This window comes from Schistocerca americana, chromosome 2 (assembly GCF_021461395.2).
Source record: "Schistocerca americana isolate TAMUIC-IGC-003095 chromosome 2, iqSchAmer2.1, whole genome shotgun sequence".
Classification (NCBI taxonomy): Eukaryota; Metazoa; Arthropoda; class Insecta; order Orthoptera; family Acrididae; genus Schistocerca; species Schistocerca americana.
Genome location: NC_060120.1, coordinates 647,451,300 through 647,469,950, shown reverse-complemented (window position 1 = coordinate 647,469,950; position 18,651 = coordinate 647,451,300). Strand labels below are relative to the sequence as shown.

Sequence of the window (18,651 nt, the reverse complement as noted above, 5' to 3'; positions counted from 1 at the left end):
TTTAGAAAGTGATTGTTAAAGGTTCTCACAGCTTGTGAATTACGAGTCACAACACTGTCATTTAGTTTAATTGTTATGGTATCTTGGACATTGACAACTGTCCTGACTTCATGTTACAGATGTATAAGTTTTCTCTGAAACTCTGGCTGCCAAATTAGTCGGAATTTGTGTTGTACATCTGATGTGGCAATTTTGGCGGAGGTATGTATGCCGTCAGCAACCAAGGTGCAGGTAATTCTTCCAAAGAACTGTTCAGTCTCCACATGTACAAAATACGACACACTGAAATTCATTGAAATGCACTAGCTGTGTTAGTATGCCGTCTTGTGTGTCTGTTACTATTATCATTCAGATACGCCGCTGTAAACAGTAGACAGCTCTTTTTAAGCATTGTGTTAGACATGCCATTTTGGCCTGTGTCTTAGGTTTGCCATCCATGTACGTTGCTAGGAAGAGTAGACTTCTATTTTTAAGCACGTCACACATCGTTATTATTGTTTTATCGATTCCAACCTAGTACACAGTTACTAGTCTGTTGCTCAAATCATTAACATCCCTCTAATTTTCATGCACAAATGTATGTTTCAGTAGCCTCTTTTAAAGATTTTCATTTCTTATTTTCCACGTATGTAACTTGGTTGTCAGTTATAATGGACGAGAAATGAATGTATAAAAAAATTATAATGCACACACCTTTTATGCAGTCATAGTAATGTCGATTTTTCAAACGAATTTATTATAAAGTATTGTGTAACACATCTGAAGTAGCACAAAAACATTGTTATTGTGATTTCTTTGGTTGTGTAATACTTAACAACTAACTCTCTTTACATAAACAAAAAGAGATCACATTGTTAAGTTCAAATACTACATTAAATACGTGGTATTTTCCTGAAAGAGTGGCGTCGAGCATGCATTATTTCATGTTTCTATCCAAATTATCTAAAATTTGCATAGATAACTCTAGCTGCTTTAGTGATGGGTAGCAGTTCCTGAAAAGTAATATTGCAAGCAATATTTTTCGTATCCATTTCCGTAATGTAAAAACAATAAAACATACATTTTCTTGAAAAATCAGCATAATAAAGAAAGCTATAAATACGTTTCTTCACATTTTCTGTGATAGGAAGTTTCGAAACTCAGGTTGGTTACACCTTCGTGTAGTATTTAAAGTATTCTAACTTTATTAAATTCTTGAAAGGTGAAAATGTGTTCCTACTACTTTCTCCCTTGTATGAAATGGCATCGTCCTCGAGTAATGTGCTGGTTGCTATATTCCAGCACGTGTCGTACTGAAATCTCGGCAGTATTTTCATCGATGAATCCTTTAGAACTCGTTACTGAGGTTTGAGTATTGACTAAAGTGGAAATACTCACTCTCTGTACCGTAGCGGCTGCTCGCGGGCGATCGTACCTCGTGGGGCATTGTTAAAATAGCCTGCTACAATAGAACGCCTTCATTAACGTAGTCTGTAGCGTATGTACACGGTTTAAGTTACGAAATGTTCTGTCACGATGGATTTCCTGCTGTAACACCGTTAGGTCGCAACAGCTCTTAAACGTCGTAACATCACATTATCTTGGAAAGCATACAGGGAACTCAGGTAAACATCCTATTCTGCCATTCCCGTTGACGGTCAATGTGCATATGTGGGAATGTTTCCATTCTTTTCGTGGCAAGTGGTGACGTAAATCACAGTAGAAAAAGATCTACTCAAGGAATGTGACGGCACGTCTAGGTGTAGTAAGGCGGGTAGCAGTCCCTGCCGGCGTTCCAGAAGTCGCCGAGGCGGCTGTACACCTTGGGCGTGCGTTCGTTGTAGTTGAGGGCTTCGCACAGGCGGCAGTAGTGGCGGGTGGGCGCGCCGAAGTAGCCGTGCTCGTTGAGGACGCGGAAACGGCGGCGCCAGCGGAAGAAGGCGGCGTAGTCGCGCGGGGACCTGTCCAGGTGCTGCAGGTAGCGCGCCAGGTCCGCCAGGCTCGCGAAGTCCGCCGCGTGCAGGTAGGACCCGGGCGGCAGCAGCCGCTGGCAGTCTGCAACCGGCGGACACGTTCAGCGATGCACAAATGTTCATAAGCGTCTGTGAAAATGATAAGAAGGGCGTTCAATAAATAATGCAACAATTTTTTTCTCGACCAATTTCGGTTAAAAAAAAGCAAATTTTGTTCTGGGACATCATGCAATATTCCCGTGACAGGCCCTATAAATTCATGAAATTCCGACAGGTGGTGACGCTATTCGTAGTCTTCAAAATGGCGTCTGGAATGGAGGGTCGTCTGAAGCAGAGAGTTCTCATTGAGTTTCTTTTGGCGGAAAACCAGAGTATCGCACATATTCATAGGCGCTTGTTGAATCTCTACAGAGACCTGGCAGTGAACAAAACAACGGCGAGTCGTTGGGCGAGAAGTCTGCCATCAATAACACCCCAACGACCCCTTAAAGTCAATTAAGACAGAATATCATAATATGAAGTAGGGAAGAGTTACCTTGGCAAATACGACATCTTTGCCGATAAGCTAACACCAAGAAGTTTTGATAACAACAACATTATACATCACTGAGAGTTTTTGTTATGAAAAGAGGAGGAAGAAAGCTCAGATTTAATTAATGGACAAATATCCAAGTGATAATTGCAATTAATATCTTGAAAGCTAAGTCCAAGGTGATGTTAGTCAGAGATATCTTTTATGTGGAAGAGAGTTGTAAGCGCAACGAAGAAATTCAATGCGCCTACAATACTCTTTCACAGAAGAAGTCGCTTACTGGCTCTCGTCCTGTAAAGACGTGCGTGAACAATTCTTGTCTTAGTTATTGAGAGTACGGAACGCGACGAGATTGTTTTGCGTTCAGAAGTGTTTCTTGTGTGATGTGATTCACGAACTTCGGAAGCTGATTTTCTAAGCAGAGACAGGAACTGATAGACGCGTTTAACCGTGCATAACGGGTTAATTGAACTTAATTGACGAAACTAGTGAATATTGGACTTGACTTTCAGATAGTTGGAACTAAAAGAAGAGTGTATAGTATATCAAAGGACTACACTCAATTAGTCTCGAGTGGGACACAATTACACGACTTCACGAAGATAATACAATTACGCTGAAGAGTCAAGTTGTCGTAATTGTCAAGAAACTTAATTTTAATAGAACTGACTTTACCAACCAACTGCGTGTGCGTGTGGTGCGAAAGTTATAAAGTATTTAGTGGCCAAGGAACACTAAACTGTTCGTTCCAAGTGTAATATCATGCGTGGACTACATTATTAAGTGTGTAGCGACGCTGCAGCGCGCTAATTCAAGCTCGCCCGTGTGTGCGTGTGCTGTGCGCGTGTGTCAGTGCAGTGGTGTGCGGTCGCAATTACTTTACGCGACGTTGGTGTAGTTCCGCGCCCAGCCTCTAGAGGCGCTGTGTTTTCTATCTTTTATATACGTTCGGTTTATTGTTATTATTCCTTGTTTTTTTGAGTGAGTAGTAGTTCCTTGCCTCCTGACTTGTGTGGACGAGTACTGTTTCCTCTCCTAATTACGGAAGTTTTCCGAGGATTAAGGATACTCTGTATAGGCCGGAAGCAAATTTTATAGCTCCGATCTGTCCATGCATGCCGGGCGTCGCAAGATACGCGCTCGCAATAAAGTTATTGTTACTCAACTGAAGGTCTTCATTTTTCCGAATCACGTTAAGCAAAGGTCGGACAGCCACCAGTTTAGCTGTACCCGACAAGTGATTTAATCAATGATAGTTAACCAACGACTGTCCAGCAGGGACAATTTAATCTGAATATCAAAATACCTACTTCATTAATTGAAAAGAGAACTTTTGAACATTTTTTTTCAACATTACGGCGTAGGTTCACTCAGACGTCATCAAAGAGTATCTGTGGATCTCGCTTTATACAGGTTCAACAACTCCATAGCAACGAGCCAATAACGTACGAGAAGACTGATAATTGCAATGTTTCCTCGCAATTGGTGGTGTGTACGTTGCGGATGAGATAAGATTTAACAACTACTGCATATCCGGGAAATGAATCATTCAATCTTAAACCAGAAGAAGCATCCATCGTACGAGTTCGCATTTCTGTCTCCCGTTCACCAACGGGGACCTACGTCATCGCGCATCGTGTCTCAACTCCACTGCGAGAGCTGTGGCAGTAGCAGCTCTACGGTGTCGACAATATCAGCACGCGGTTGGAGTGCGGGGACGCCACACACATCATCGGAACAAGGCCGCGCAAACCTGTCCGATCTCCCGCGTGCCGGCCGGCAACACCCAGCCGCGACCCCCTGCAATGTTGGAACGTGTGGACACACTCATTCAGGGTGATCGAGGATCACAGTCAAACACCTTACTGCACAACTCGACGCATCTATTGATAGAGATGACTCACTCATCCACCAGTTGGCGTACTCAGAAGTGTATGCTCGCTGGGGTCCTCGTCGCCCAACAGAAGGCCCCAAAAAGCAACGAAGGACCATCTGCGCGGAATGGCTTGCTCGTCATGAGGCTGATCGAGACAGTTTTTCTTGAACATCGTCAGAAGCCATGAAACACGGGTTCATCACTTCGAACCGGAAATAAAACGGCAATCCATGGAGTGGCGCCACACCACCTCTCCTCCGAAGAAAACGTTGAAAGTCTCACCCTTAGCCACTAAGCCATGGCGACGGTCTTCTGAGACTCTGTCAGGCTTATTTACTTGATGTCCTCCCTCATGGTGCAACTATCAACTCTGAAGTGTACTGTGCTACCCTCAGGAAAATGAAGAAACGACTTCGGCGTGTTATTCGGCACAGAAATACAAACGAAATTCTCCTTCTCCAAGACAACGCAAGGCGTGACACAAGGCTGCGAAGCTTAGAGGAGTTCACAAAACTTCATTGGACTGTTCTTTGCCATCCACCCTAGGGCCGTATCTCGCACCTTCCGACTTCCATCTGTTTGTCCCAATGAAGGATGCACTCCTCGGGAAGCAGTACGTGGTTGATGGTGACGTTATTGATGCAGCAAGACTTTGGTTCCGATGTCGATGCGTGCATACAGATCCTGCCAGTGAGGTGGTGGAAGGCCATCGCATTGAACGGAGCTTATGTTGAAAAATAGGGTTTTGTAGTCAAAAGAGTGGGGAATAACATGTTTTATCGGAATCCTGAATGAAACCATCCTGTTTTCACAAGAAAGTGTTGCATCACTTATTGATAAGCCCTCGTAAAACCTAGTAACAAGTCGTATCTCAATGCAGAGGCATAATGAGAAGTGAAGGTAGTGTCTGTGCTATCTCAAGGCAGCAATGGCAAACGTTTGAGTTATAAGAACAAAGCTTCGGCCTACTTCATTCCTATAAAGAATGGCTAGAGGTTCAGACAAAAGGAAAAGTCGAGATATGAAAGTTATAAATCTCTTTGAGCATAAAGCATTACATGTGATGTGTGTAGTTCAAGTTATAGCGTTCAAATCTGTAGAAAATTTGATATATATTTTAAGAAGCACATTAACTCAGTCTTCAAATCAGCCTTAAGTACCCAATTCAGGAAACTGGGCATTCGATTACGTATCTTCCCTCTAATCTTCAGATTTTACGTCGAGAAATCAATGGCAATGACTTAATATTTTCGAAGAACTGAAAATTTGTCGATCATTGAAAAAATTTTCTGACGAAACACGTAATGTACAGGTGGATTTACGCCATAGAAACCTTTTGGCAATTTCAGTTGTTTAAATAAGTAGTTTAGTGTTTCCAGAGGCATATTCTTTACGCATTGCCTTTAGATTTCAGTATATTCATCCACTTGCTTATTGGAGGACTAGTTTAGCAACACAGTACAGCCACTTTCCATACTGCTCGTCGGACACACTATTCAGCCCTTACGTAACTTTGAGCATGAGCTATTTCCAGTGCTATGTTATGACAGCGTTACATTGCCAGTTTCATGCCGTGTCACCTCCCTGAGCAATCTACGGATAACATGTGTTCAGCCTTATTTCTTTCTTTCTGGCTTTACTTGAAGTTAGGCTACGTTTATTGGACTTCGTTTGTTCGGATATTTCTTACGACAACTATAGTTTTTCCGATTTCTTCTGTTTTTCATAGTTACTTAGATATGCCTTTATTTTATAGATTGCTTTTCGAGCCCAATCTTCTTAGCTTGGACTACCGCTTTACAGCGACTTACTTTTTTATTGCTTTGTCGATGAACGACGGATTTTCCTGTAGCTGTCTTTTCTGTATACTGCAATGATTTGAAAGATAATGTAAAGATACTGTTCTTAGGTGCCTTACTTGATTACGATCGTTTATTTTTAAAAACTGGTTTTTCCGAAGAGTAAATATGTTACTTTTCCAGTGTACTTAACACTTGATGTTGCATTTTACGAATGCGAAATCGGTCGTGATCCTTCAATGACGAACCTTAACGGTCTGAGCAGAAGACGTTTCACTCAACATACTGTTTTAGAATGTTAGAAATCGTTTTATACTCGCATGTTATGACTCTCCAAGATCCTAAAAGACTCTTCTGAAGAAATTAACATGGATTCTGCGAACAACGGTCGTCTGAAATCCAGTTCGGTCTGCTCGCCCACGAGACTGACAAGGAAGTAGCTGGGGACGCCCAATGTTGATGCAGTGTTCCTTGACTTCCAGGCGCCATTCGATACAGTTCCGCACTGCCAGCTAGTGAACGCATACGAGCATACTGTATATCAGATCATAGTCTGACGTGACTGAAAAGTTTCTAGCAAACAAAACACAGCACACCATTCTTAACGAAATCTGCTGCCGCAAAGGTAACTGAGGATGTACTCCGAAAATGGTTCAAATGGCTCTGAGCACTATGGGACTTAACATCTGAGGTCATCAGTCCTCTAGACTTAGAACTACTTAAACCTAACTAACCTAAGGACAGCACACAACACCCAGTCACCACAAGGCAGAGAAAATCTCTGACCCCGCCGGGAATCGAACCCGGGAACCCGGGCGTGGGAAGGATGTACTCCAAGAGAGTGCTATAGGACAATTACTGTTCACAATGGACGACCTGGTGGATAAGGTCGGAAGTTCTAAGAGGCTGTTCGCAGATCGTGCTGCTGTAAATGGAGAAATCGCAACGCTGGAAAATTGAAGCGAAATGCAAGAAGGCCAGCAGAACATCGAAGCTTCGTCCATGGATTGTCACTTGATCCTCAACGTAAACAAATGTAGCGAATTTTGCATAAATGATGACCCATCATTGTATGATTACATGATTTCCGAACAAGTACTGAAAGCAATGCCAACCATTAAATATCTGGGAGTGTGAAAATGGAACGGTTTAAACCGGAACGGCCGGCCGTTGTCGACGAGCGGTTGTAGGAGCTTCAGTCCGGAACCGCGCTGCTGCTGCGGTCGTAGATTCTAATTCTGCCTCGGGCATGGATGTGTGTGATGTCCTTAGGTTAGTTAGGTTTAAGTAGTTCTAAGTCTAGAGGACTGATGACCTCATATGTTAAGTCCCATAGTGCTGAGAGCCGTTTGAACCATTTGAAACCGGAACGAGCGTATAAAGCAAATCGCAGGATGGGCAGAAGCCAGACTGAGATTCATTGCAAGAATCATCACGAAATTTAGTTCAGCCACGAAGGTGGTAGCTTACAAGGCCCTTCATTCGACCTTGTTCGACTAATACTTCAGTATTACTTGTTGTCCTGAGACTTGCCCGTTATAGAATTAATAGAGTAAATGGAGAACAACCAAAGAAGAACTGCACGTTTAGTCAGAGGTTCGTTTGCGAAAACGTTACGGATATGCTCATCCTTCTCCAGCGGCGGACGCTGTAAGAGAACAGTGGAGTTTACTGTGAAAATTACGAGAGCATACTTTACTAGAATTACTTCCTCCTACGCATGTCTCGCTAGAAGACCAACAAGGTAAAATGAGACAGGTTAGAACTCACTCGAATTCCTACCAGCGATCGTTTTTTTCGCACATGATTCACGATTCACGACTGGAGCAGATGAAAAGGGGGGATTGGGGGGATGAACACAGTGATACCACAAACTACTCTCTCCCACGCATTATAAGATGGCTTGCCGAGTATAGATGAAGATGTAGATAAGGCCTGTACTGTTAAAGATATATTCGGGGCGAGTCACCTAAGACTTTCATCCAACTTATTTTGTGCACAATTCAAGACACTGAAACGAGCTTTATGGCAAACGAAAGTGGCCTGAAAAGCACGAAGTTTTGTTTCATGGGTAAGCGATCCATGTAAATCCTGTATCAATCGAATATTAGAGCAAGTATGTTTACTTTGTTATAGAACGATATACTTTAACCGCCAACGTAAGCTCTTGAAAATGCTAATGCGGTGGTAAAACGCTCGTTAACGTCGGCGGTGAAACTTTTCGCAAAAGCATCGGAGAAAGGTGCTAAAATTGAAGAGCAATGCGCCGGAATCTGCTATTGTAGTGTAAACGCCGCCTAGTGGGACTCTGTCTACATAAAACATCTCCACTTGACCATGGGTATGTACACATATTTGATGTGGTTTAAATAATTCGCTTCTGATGCTCTGGAAGTTAGCGTATATTGTATTTATAACTATCGTAGCTGACCCTGTATATATCTCGCATAAAGCAGGGACAAGTGTAAATACGTTTCATCTTTGTAAATTAAGTCCATCTTCTTGATGCGTATGACGTCGGAGCCTGGCATGAGAGCACTGCAATAGCCGACTCCGGCCGCCTGGCTTTCAACTTTAGCGGATGTTTCGAACACTTTTGCGAACAATATCGACGTCAGTCTTAACGAGCGCTGTATCACAGTAATAGTTTTTCAAGATCTTTCGAATGCTATTAAAATATATGGTTCCATTTAAGAAGAAGCGTACTTCCTTCAATATTTCGGTTACCACAAGAGTCAAGAGTATTCCAATGAAACATGATTGCAAGCCTCTGTGCTTACCATCATCTACACCTCGTTTAGGTATCGTGAACCATTCGAGAAATTAAAGTGTGCAAGTTTCCGGTAATTGATCCAGCATAAACGATGAGGCGGATTAAAGTCTGCCACCAAAATGAGGCAGTTCGCTGATGAAGTAGCCGCCTTCATGGAGGTGACATCGCATGAAATTCGTTACGGAATACAAAGCGATTTGCAGACGGTCAGTGCCTCGTGCAAAAATTGACTGCTGGTCCTTGACATAAATAAGAGCAAAATGATGTGAATAAATCGACGAAAGTATCTGATAGACAGCAGTATCCTTTCACAGCCGGGGTCTACTTCAATTAAAATCGTGGGCTGTGTCCATGTGGGTAACTAGTGCGCACATAGGCAGAATGCGTGTAATAGTGTCGACTGGTGGGTAGCCTGTGCCGGCCGCGGTGGTCTAGCGGTTCTAGGCGCTCAGTTCGGAACAGCGGGACTGCTACGGTCGCAGGTTCGAATCCTGCCTCGGGCATGGATGTGTGTGATGTCCTTAGGTTAGTTAGGTTTAAGTAGTTCTAAGTTCTAGGGGACTGATGTCCACAGATGTTAAGTCCCATAGTGCTCAGAGCCATTTTTGGGTAGCCTGCACTAACAACACCTCCCTTCGAGCTAGCTTAGGGATACTTAGGAACGCCCGCACTCCTAAGAGGTAAAATTCGAATAGCCTACTCGAGTGCGTGTGTAGAACAAAAATCGGCTATGAACGATTAATACTGCACAGAGATATCACATACATAGGCAATAAAGTGTCCACCCTTATGCACTGTGAAGGTCAATGTTACGCCAGTGCAGAGTAGACATGCAAGGAAAAAGCATGAATGCAATGCTGGAATGTCTCTTTCATGCGAAAGGGTGGAATATCAGCAGATAAGTGAGACTGAACGGGGCAGGAGCATCTGTCTGTGGAAAATGACTGTTGTCATACCGTGAAATTCGGCCTCATACGTAACACGCGAAGTGATGCATGTGTTGAATCAGCGGATAGAAAAGATTACTGGACCACACAATGTGGTCACAGAACAGGTGATTGCCAACTTATCTGCATGGACATAACAGTCAGATCCCATTTGAGCACAACCCGTACTGAAGTGATGGCTTATTTGTTACATAGAAGGAGATCAGAATATTAAAGTCCATGGTAGTGAGTGGCATAGCAGTGAAATGTCTAGAGCGTGTATTTAGGGCACTGTTACGAAACACTCACGAACGTGACGCCTACATATCAAGGGCAGTCTTAATATTTGCTCTTCCTCCAAGCAACTCCCCTACATGCCGAACTTCATTAGGACACTGTCCAGTCTACGAGACGAAGGATTTGCAAGACCTTTGCGAAAAGCGATGAGTGCAACGACTTCACTGGTCTGAATTCTCCAAATAGCCTGTTAGTTTGCCATTCTCTGGCATATCATTTCATTGAGAGCAGCAATGAAGGAATACACGATAATTTTAATTCAGAAAGGCACAGAAAATGTATAGTGGCACATGGAAACTGTGAGAGGGCTCGTGAGTCATGCTAGAATAGCTAGTAAAATGAACGCCTACGGGAACTAATTTACAATTGGAATTCTAATTCGCTACATACTTGAAATCTGAAAAGTAATTTCAGAACAGCGCACACACCGCCACGGGATAAGAGATTTATTTTGCTTTCATTCTCTCAATTTATTTATTGTTGAATCATAGATCGTACATGTCCCATATAATGTAAGCCAGCAACTTCTTCTCGTGTTTCTCCAGCAAACGCTGTTAAAGATTATGGATTTCCATCATACTGAGTTAATAACGGGACAGCAACTTGTGTTAACCAGTTTGATGCGGAATCAGCCGAAGTTGCAAGATTTATGTTTTTCTGTTTAATTGCTGACTAGTCTCGGTTACCTGAACCCATTTTCAAATCATCCAGACAGATGAAACAATATTTTCTTTAATAGCATACATGGCACGTTAATACTGTACTTACACAAAGTCAAGTTTTCCTATGAACAGTGTCCTGCCACTGTCAAGTGTGTCTGCAAACAACGGCAGGACATTGTTCATAGAAAAACTTGACTTTGTCTATGTACGATCTTAATTTGATATGCACTTTACTACGGAAAATACAGTTTCGTCTGTGTGAAAATGGGTCTAGCTAACCCGAAACTAGTCATCACTTAAATAAAAACAAAACAGATTGTTGCAACTTTAGCTATTTCTACATCAAACTGCTAATGATTTCTGCTTGTTTGTAAGACGACTATTCAGATGCTAATCCGTGTGTAGAGATTCCTGTAGTTTCGCTAAATCACGTAGGCAAACGGTGGTATGGTTTCTGCTTGAGGGACAGGTTCAAATGGTTCAAATGGCTCTGAGCACTATGGGACTCAACTGTTGTGGTCATCAGTCCCCTAGAGCTTAGAACTACTTAAACCTAACTAACCTAAGGACATCACACACACCCATGCCCGAGGCAGGATTCGAACCTGCGACCGTAGCAGCAGCGCGGCTCCGGACTGGAGCGCCTAGAACCGCACGGCCACCGCGGCCGGCTGAGGGACAGGGCCCATTTACTTATACGATTGTCTTGTGAACATGAAATCAATGAGCTCAAGAGGGCAGTATTCAACACCATGCAGTATCTCCTTGGCAACAAGCGACTAGCAACCGAGAAGACAGACGTGTTGTTTGCTTGGTCATGCAGGATCGTGCAGGCACGTGACAAGCCTTGAGACAAGTATCCACACAAACAGTGCGACAGTGTATGTAGTACCACAGATTGTCAACAGAGAAACCGTTGGTGCAAGCTCCCGTGACGTCGCAGCAGGTAGCCACGCCTGTACTGAAGCACCAAACGACAACATTGGACACAGAATGCAACCACATTGCTGATCGTGGTATGCGTTTGACACCATGACAGACGCATTTGTATGTTTAGGGTCACAGGAGAACAAAGTTGTCAGGTTGCGTTCGTGATTAGACCAGTGGCTGCGATCTTTCGTCGATGTGTCCGTGAGTAGTATTTCAACAAGATAACGCACGACTGCATACTCTAGTGTTGCCTGGACTTACCTTGGTACAGAGCTGGTCGAGTGTTTCCCTGGCTAGCGCATATTCCGCACTTATTGAAAACGTCTGGCGATAGGTTGCTGAGAGACTGGAAAGCCACCACCCGCCAGACACTATGACCGATGGACTATAGCATAGAGCTCACACTGCATGGCATAGCATACCCGTATCTGTCATCGAGATCATTTCGAATCGACCCCCAGCCGCATTAGACCCATTACTGTTCCGACGGATGGCAGCTCTGTGTACCAATTTGGAACACTGTACCTCCATATACAAATTTAATAATGTATCCATGCTACTATATTGTATAAGCCCAATAAGTAATTTTCGTTATTTGCTATCATTGCTGGTGTTGCAGTTTTAATGGTCAACTGTGCAGATCACCAGTAAACAATGTCATGTTCCACCTGTTCTAGGGTTTCAACAAAATCAAACTTATAGTAATTAATAAATTTTTCCGCTGTTTTGTACAAAGTAACTAGATTCATCAATAGGTTCTCGTTTAGTTAGTCCTCTCAAGCTCCACGTTTATACGGAACAGCACGAAACCGCAGTACATGTGATTACGACGTCTGTACCGCGCTTTATAGTTATTTTGTGACTACAGACAGATGTACCTTGCTGGGAGGCGCCCATAACGACGGGCACCGCACCGTGATGGTAGGCGTTCCACCACAGCTTCTCCGTGACGTACTCGCGGCAATTGCTGTTCTCGAACGACAAGTAGAACTTGTACTGCGACAGCGCAGGGCAGTCCTTCGTGAAGTGGCCAGGGCAGCTGCAACACAGAGGCGCCGGTTCTGTTTAATGATGACGCGCGCTGTTTTGGACTAGTGCTAATGCTGGGTGCAGTGCGCTCCATTGGAGTAGCTGTTTTATGTTTCTAAGCATACCGTAAAATTCGGAAAACAAGTTTGGTTATTTTTCAAAATAATCAAAGCTGCGGTCCCCAAAACTTCCAAAATCAATGCGAAAATATCATCTCATGCCGGTATCTTGCAGAAGCACTAATGGAAATAGTCGGGAACTGTAATTTGGCGCTAGACGTTATACAAGATGAAACAGTGCTGTTTCGTTACTGAAACACAGATAGCCCCTTGGCATGCAAACACGTTCCCCTACTCCCTTCTCTTTGCTTTTCCTTCTGCCTATCATCTAGATTTCATTGCAGGATGAGTCTTTGCTCGTCTTCAAAAAATGGTTCAAATGGTTCTGTGCACTATGGGACTTAACATCCGAGGTCATCAGTCCCCTAGAACTTAGAACTACGTACACCTAACTAACCTAAGGACATCACACACATCCATGCCCGAGGCAGGATCCGAACCTGCGACCGTAGCGGTCGCGCGGTTCCAGACTGAAGCGCCTAGAACCGCTCGGCCACCACAGCCGGCTTGCTCGTCTCCAATCTTTCCCTTGAGCATTTGTTAGAAGTTAAGGTATTCGTGAGATCCTGGCTGCACAATTTGTGCGCAGTGTGTGGATTAACGACACATTCTTAGCTAAAGATAAATGACACTATCAACGATGAGGAGGTCAACTTGACCACAGGAATTTGCAAGACGAATCCCATAGCCACTCTCTATGCTGAGGTTGTGGAGCCGCCACTTGCCATCTGGCAGCCACTTATTATGGTGCATCCGGGTTATGACATGCTTTATGTTCTAAATTGACCGACGCATCATACCGTTGATCGCCTAACTATTTCAGATATTTCTCAAATCGTCTGATATTAGGGAGCTGCGTAGATTACAAGCTAGTTACTTTGTGTGGCACAAGTACAACTCCAAACCCAAGTTTGGATCGACTGCCACCGTGGTTACTGAAGAAATCCAGAGAAATTTTTGATTTAATGAGTCAGAGGAGATATTGGACACCGGCACATGTTCTTTATATAAAGTTTTATGAAACTTTATATCACCACCGCAACTACACAAGGTGATCATAAACAGCCTGGAAAGCTTGTAAGAGTGTTGCAGGGAAGGCTGTGATGAGAAATGAGTGTTAAGACAAAGATTCGATACGTTGCGTCGGTTCCGAATTAATTAGCATTGAAGTAATTCAACCAGGCTGTTACGCGCAAATGTAAGCGGCCCGCAAGATATAATTAGTGTCAGTTGTTCTCAAAGTGCACACGATTGTCGATGAGACTACTCAGCCTTTGGGCCAGTTTCGATCCTTACTACCGTTTCTTATCCAATTTTGGATCGATCCTCTTGTTCAGTTTTAGCAAACCAAACGAAAAATCCGTTTGGGGCCGCTTCAATTTCAGCGTGCAATAGCCTGATTGAGTAACTTAAATGCTAATTAACCCGGAAAAGGCGCAACGTCCGAAATTTTTTCTTAACATTTATTAGCACCACCTACACTGCAGCACACTTATGAGCTTTTCACACTGTTTCTAACCGCCTTGTATAGATATACTAACAGTTTAACTGACTGGCAGTACAGCTTCGCTGTCTGCTCTGTCGTTTTTGGTGACTGTCTCCTCAAGATCCAGTTTCCTAAGGAATTCACTGCATACGATGTAGAATTACAGGTGGTGGACAAAAGCACGGGAATACGAAAAATAGCCGGCCGGGGTGGCCGAGAGATTCTAGGCGCTACAGTCTGGAACCGCGCGACCGATACGGTCGCAGGTTCGAATCCTGCCTCGGGCATGGGTGTATGTGATGTCCTTAGGTTAGCTAGGTTTAAGTAGTTCTAAGTTCTAGGGGACCGATGACCTCAGAAGTTAAGTCCCACAGTGCTCAGAGCCATTTTGAACGAAAAATACAACACATTACCATGACTAATATGTTGTAGGAATACCAGTTGCATTCAAAGCATTTTTCAGTCGTCTCGCAATAGATAAATACAATGCCAGTGTGGTTTTCAGAGAATCTTATACCATTTTTCCGTAAAATAGTGGCCAGTTCAGCTAACGATGATGGTGAAGGACAGCGATCACGCACCATTCTCTCCAAAGTAGACCACAAAGCAAGGCACTCCGTCTTCAGGCCACAAGTGGCCCATCGGGACCAACCGACCGCCGTGTCATCCTCAGTTAAGGATGCGGATAGGAGGGGCGTGTGGTCAGCACACCGCTCTCCCGGTATTTATGATGGTGTTCTTTGACCGGAGCCGGTACTCATCAATTGGCATGATGAGGCAGAGTGCACCCCGAAAAATGGCAACAGCGCATGGCGGCCCGGATGGTCGCCCATCCAAGTGCCGACCACGCCCGACAGCGCTTAACTTCAATGATCTGACGGGAACCGGTGTATCCACTGTGGCAAGGCCCTTGCCTTAGACCACAAAGGCTCAATAAAATTTATATCTGGTGCAGTGGTGACCAGGGGAGATTTTCCAATTCATCCTCACTCACAAAACCAGTCCTGCACCATGTGGACTGTGTGAACAGGGGTCCTATCGTACTGAAACACATCATCACTACTGCGGAAACGTGGTGTTATTTTGGCGCTGAAAGGGTTCGCAAGTGCGATTTTCAGTTATACAGTGACTTTTGCAGCTGTTGTCCTCTTATTTTACGTCCTAATCCTCTTCAATAATCGCCCGTCATGATCACTCAACACACACTGTCGCCCACGTTGTGACTTAGCAGATGACGTTTTTCTGGTTTCCCTATATGTCATATAAATCTAAACACGAAACACTTCGGCTACTTTGGTTACGGAAGTAGCCAAATGTTCAAATGTGTGTGAATTTCTAAGGGACCAAACTGCTGAGGTCATCGGTCCCTAGACTTACACACTACTTAAACTAACTTATGCTAAGAACAACACACACACCCATGCCCAAGGGAGGACTCGAACCTCTGTCGGGAGGGGCCGACGGAAGTACCCACAATATGAGCAATTAGCCCATGTTCGAATGAACTGAGCTTCGACGTAATGTACTCACAACTACATGTAACACTGTTCTGAATGCTCCTGACACCTGCAACTTATTGAGCATCGCACGAGTGCTTTTCGTGGTCAAATACAACTCTGCTATCTGCAGGTCTGGCTAGCATCTGTGTATGCAGTCTTGAGGGCACTGCAGGTGTGTTCAAAAATGGTTCAAATGCCTCTGAGCACTGTGGGACTTAACGTCTGAGGTCATCAGTCCCCTAGAACTCAGAACTACTGAAACCTAACTAACCTAAGGACATCACACACATCCATGCCCGAGGCAGGATTCGAACCTGCGACCGTAGCGCGTAGAATCGCTCGGCCAATCCGGCCGGCTGGAGGTGTGTTCATACTACGAAATTCCTGATCCTTTGACCCTCTATAACGATTTTACCCAGCAGATAACGTGGTCAAATAGTACCCTGGACGCCCTTCACCGGCTACATGAAAAGGAGACGTTGTTCTGCTGATACCAGAGCACATGGGTATTAAGGGAATCGAATTAATGTGGGAGCTAAGGTGATGTGTAGTGTTAAGTAGAGGGTTCAGTATGTCGTCCCCCTACATGCTATCACTTCATTGTTGAGGCACACAGCATTTTGCAGATGGGAAGAGGTTGTTGGAAGTGACGGACAATAAGCGCAACCGTATATAAGTGCCGACGGAGTTCGGCCAGCTTACTCCCAAAACTGTAAAGCCTGACCCCCTCCGACCACTCCTGAACTCACCATCCTTGTCCGCCCTCTGGACGCCCCCACCCCTCCTGGCAATTTCCTTCGTCCCTCCCCCTACCACTGAGGACATCATCAGATTCCTCACCATTGTCCTGCAAAACGTCCACCCCTTCCAGCGCCCTCACACCCTCCAACAGGTCTCCCTCGCCGCCCATTCCGTCTTCCACGTAAAAATGTATGCCACCTACTCCCACAACCCGGCCCATTTCACCTTCTCCCGTCTTGACACCCTCATCTAAATCCCTGTCATGGCGCGACAGCACCGTATCCTGTTCAACAACATCCGTTCCCCTCCCGCCAACAAGAACCTCTTCATGCACACCCTTGCAACCCACTGTGTGGATGCCTTCCTCCTCAATGAAACCTTCCTCCAACCCCACCACACCATCCACACTTCGCCCTACCTTCTCCACCCGATTGCATGTGGTGGAGTTGCCATTGGTGACCACCGCCAGATCCCGGTTCGGCTCCAACCTCTGCTTCCCGACCCCACCGAACACCTGATCCTTAGTCTCTTCTTCCCTGGCCTTACCGTTACCTGCGCCACCATCTATGTCCGCCCTAATGCCCCTATTCCTTTCGACTTCCTCTGCCACATTGGTCGTACCTTCTCCTCCTACGTGATCGCCGCCGACCTCAACATCCATAGTCGTTCCGCCACCCAGTTACGGCGGTGGCATTGGTTCCTCTCCACCGCCAAGGCGACCTCATCCCCATTCCCCAGCACACCCGCCCCAAATCCAACTCCACTCCCGATGTCATCCTCTCCTCCCCCAACCTCCTTGGCTGCATAGCGGTGGATGTCCTGGACCCTATTGGTAGCGACCATCTCCCTGTCCTCCTCACCATTTCAGACGGTCGTCGCCCCTGCCCCGACCCTCATAATGACTCTCCCCTGAAGTACATCCATGATTATTCCCGTGCCAACTGGAATGCCTACCGGGATACCCTCTCCACCCAGGTCGAAGGCCACCCCTTCACCTACCACCACTCTGACGATGTTACCCATGCCACCTCCTCCTCCAGCAGACCTTGTCTGACGCCGTGGAGGCCCACGTCCCTACTGTCGCCATCCACCCCCACCGTCCTACCTTACCCCCACAGGCCATCCTCCTCCTCCGTGAATCCTGCCGCCTCTACCATGCCTTCCTCCACACGCGTGACTCGGACACACTACGACGCCACCGGCAACTCCAGCAACACATCCGCAACTTGCTCGCAGCTAAGAAACGCCGGGACTTGCGACAGACATGCACCCGTTTAAATGCTACCCTACCTATAAACTCGTCCAAGTTCTGGTCAGCCTTCCGTTGCCTTACTGGAACTAAACCCTTCCCCTACTATTCGGTTCTCCATGATGATCACCCCTTCCCTGACACCCTTAGTAAGGCCAATCACTTTACCTCCTAACCCTCCAATGTCTTTTCCATCCCCAACGATCCCCATTTCGATTACTCCCTCTTCCGGGATGTCCGCAATCGAACTGACACCTCTGTCCCTCCCCTCGCACCTGGTTTCCAGTACTTGGACAACATTGCACACACGGAACTCAAAGCCCGTATCACTACACAGGATCTCATTGCTACACTCCGTACAAAACGCAACACTGCTCCTGGTCACAATCGTGTCACCTACCGCCACGTTCATGAAGCTCCTGTCTCTTTCCGCTCCACCCTGGCCAGGCTCTACAATGTAGTCCTGTCCACTGGCTACTACCCCGACCTGTGGAAAACCTCCCATATCCTGATGTTCCTTAAACCCAGCAAACCGCCGTCCGCTGTCTCCTCCTACCATCCCATCAGCCTTACCTTGGTCTTCAGCAAGGTCCTGGAATCCATCCTCACCCGATGCATCCACCAGCATCTCCGCCAGCACCGCCTCCTTCCCGTTACCTAGTGTGGCTTTTGGCCGTCATTCTCTTTCGATGATCTTCTCCTTCACCTCACTCATCTCCTTTCTGAACAGCTAAATTCCCGTCGCTCCGCAATCTTCCTCTCCCTGGACCTCGAACATGCC

General features: G+C 45.4%; 1 protein-coding gene and 1 pseudogene across 2 annotated transcripts in view; both read right to left on the bottom strand.

Moving 5' to 3' along the window:
• Positions 1-805: 805 nt before the first annotated feature.
• LOC124595593 (alpha-(1,3)-fucosyltransferase 7-like) overlaps positions 806-18,651 on the bottom strand; it is a 333,813-nt gene continuing 315,967 nt past the window's right edge. For both annotated transcript variants that reach the window (XM_047134393.1, XM_047134392.1), the window contains exons 6-7: positions 12,626-12,786; positions 806-2,034 (exon numbers count right to left, since the gene is read on the bottom strand). In XM_047134393.1, coding sequence (XP_046990349.1) covers positions 1,736-2,034; positions 12,626-12,786 — 460 coding nt within the window. In that variant the 3' untranslated portion in view covers positions 806-1,735. The remainder of the gene's footprint in view (positions 2,035-12,625; positions 12,787-18,651) is intronic.
• Positions 15,179-15,296, bottom strand: LOC124596984 (annotated as a pseudogene).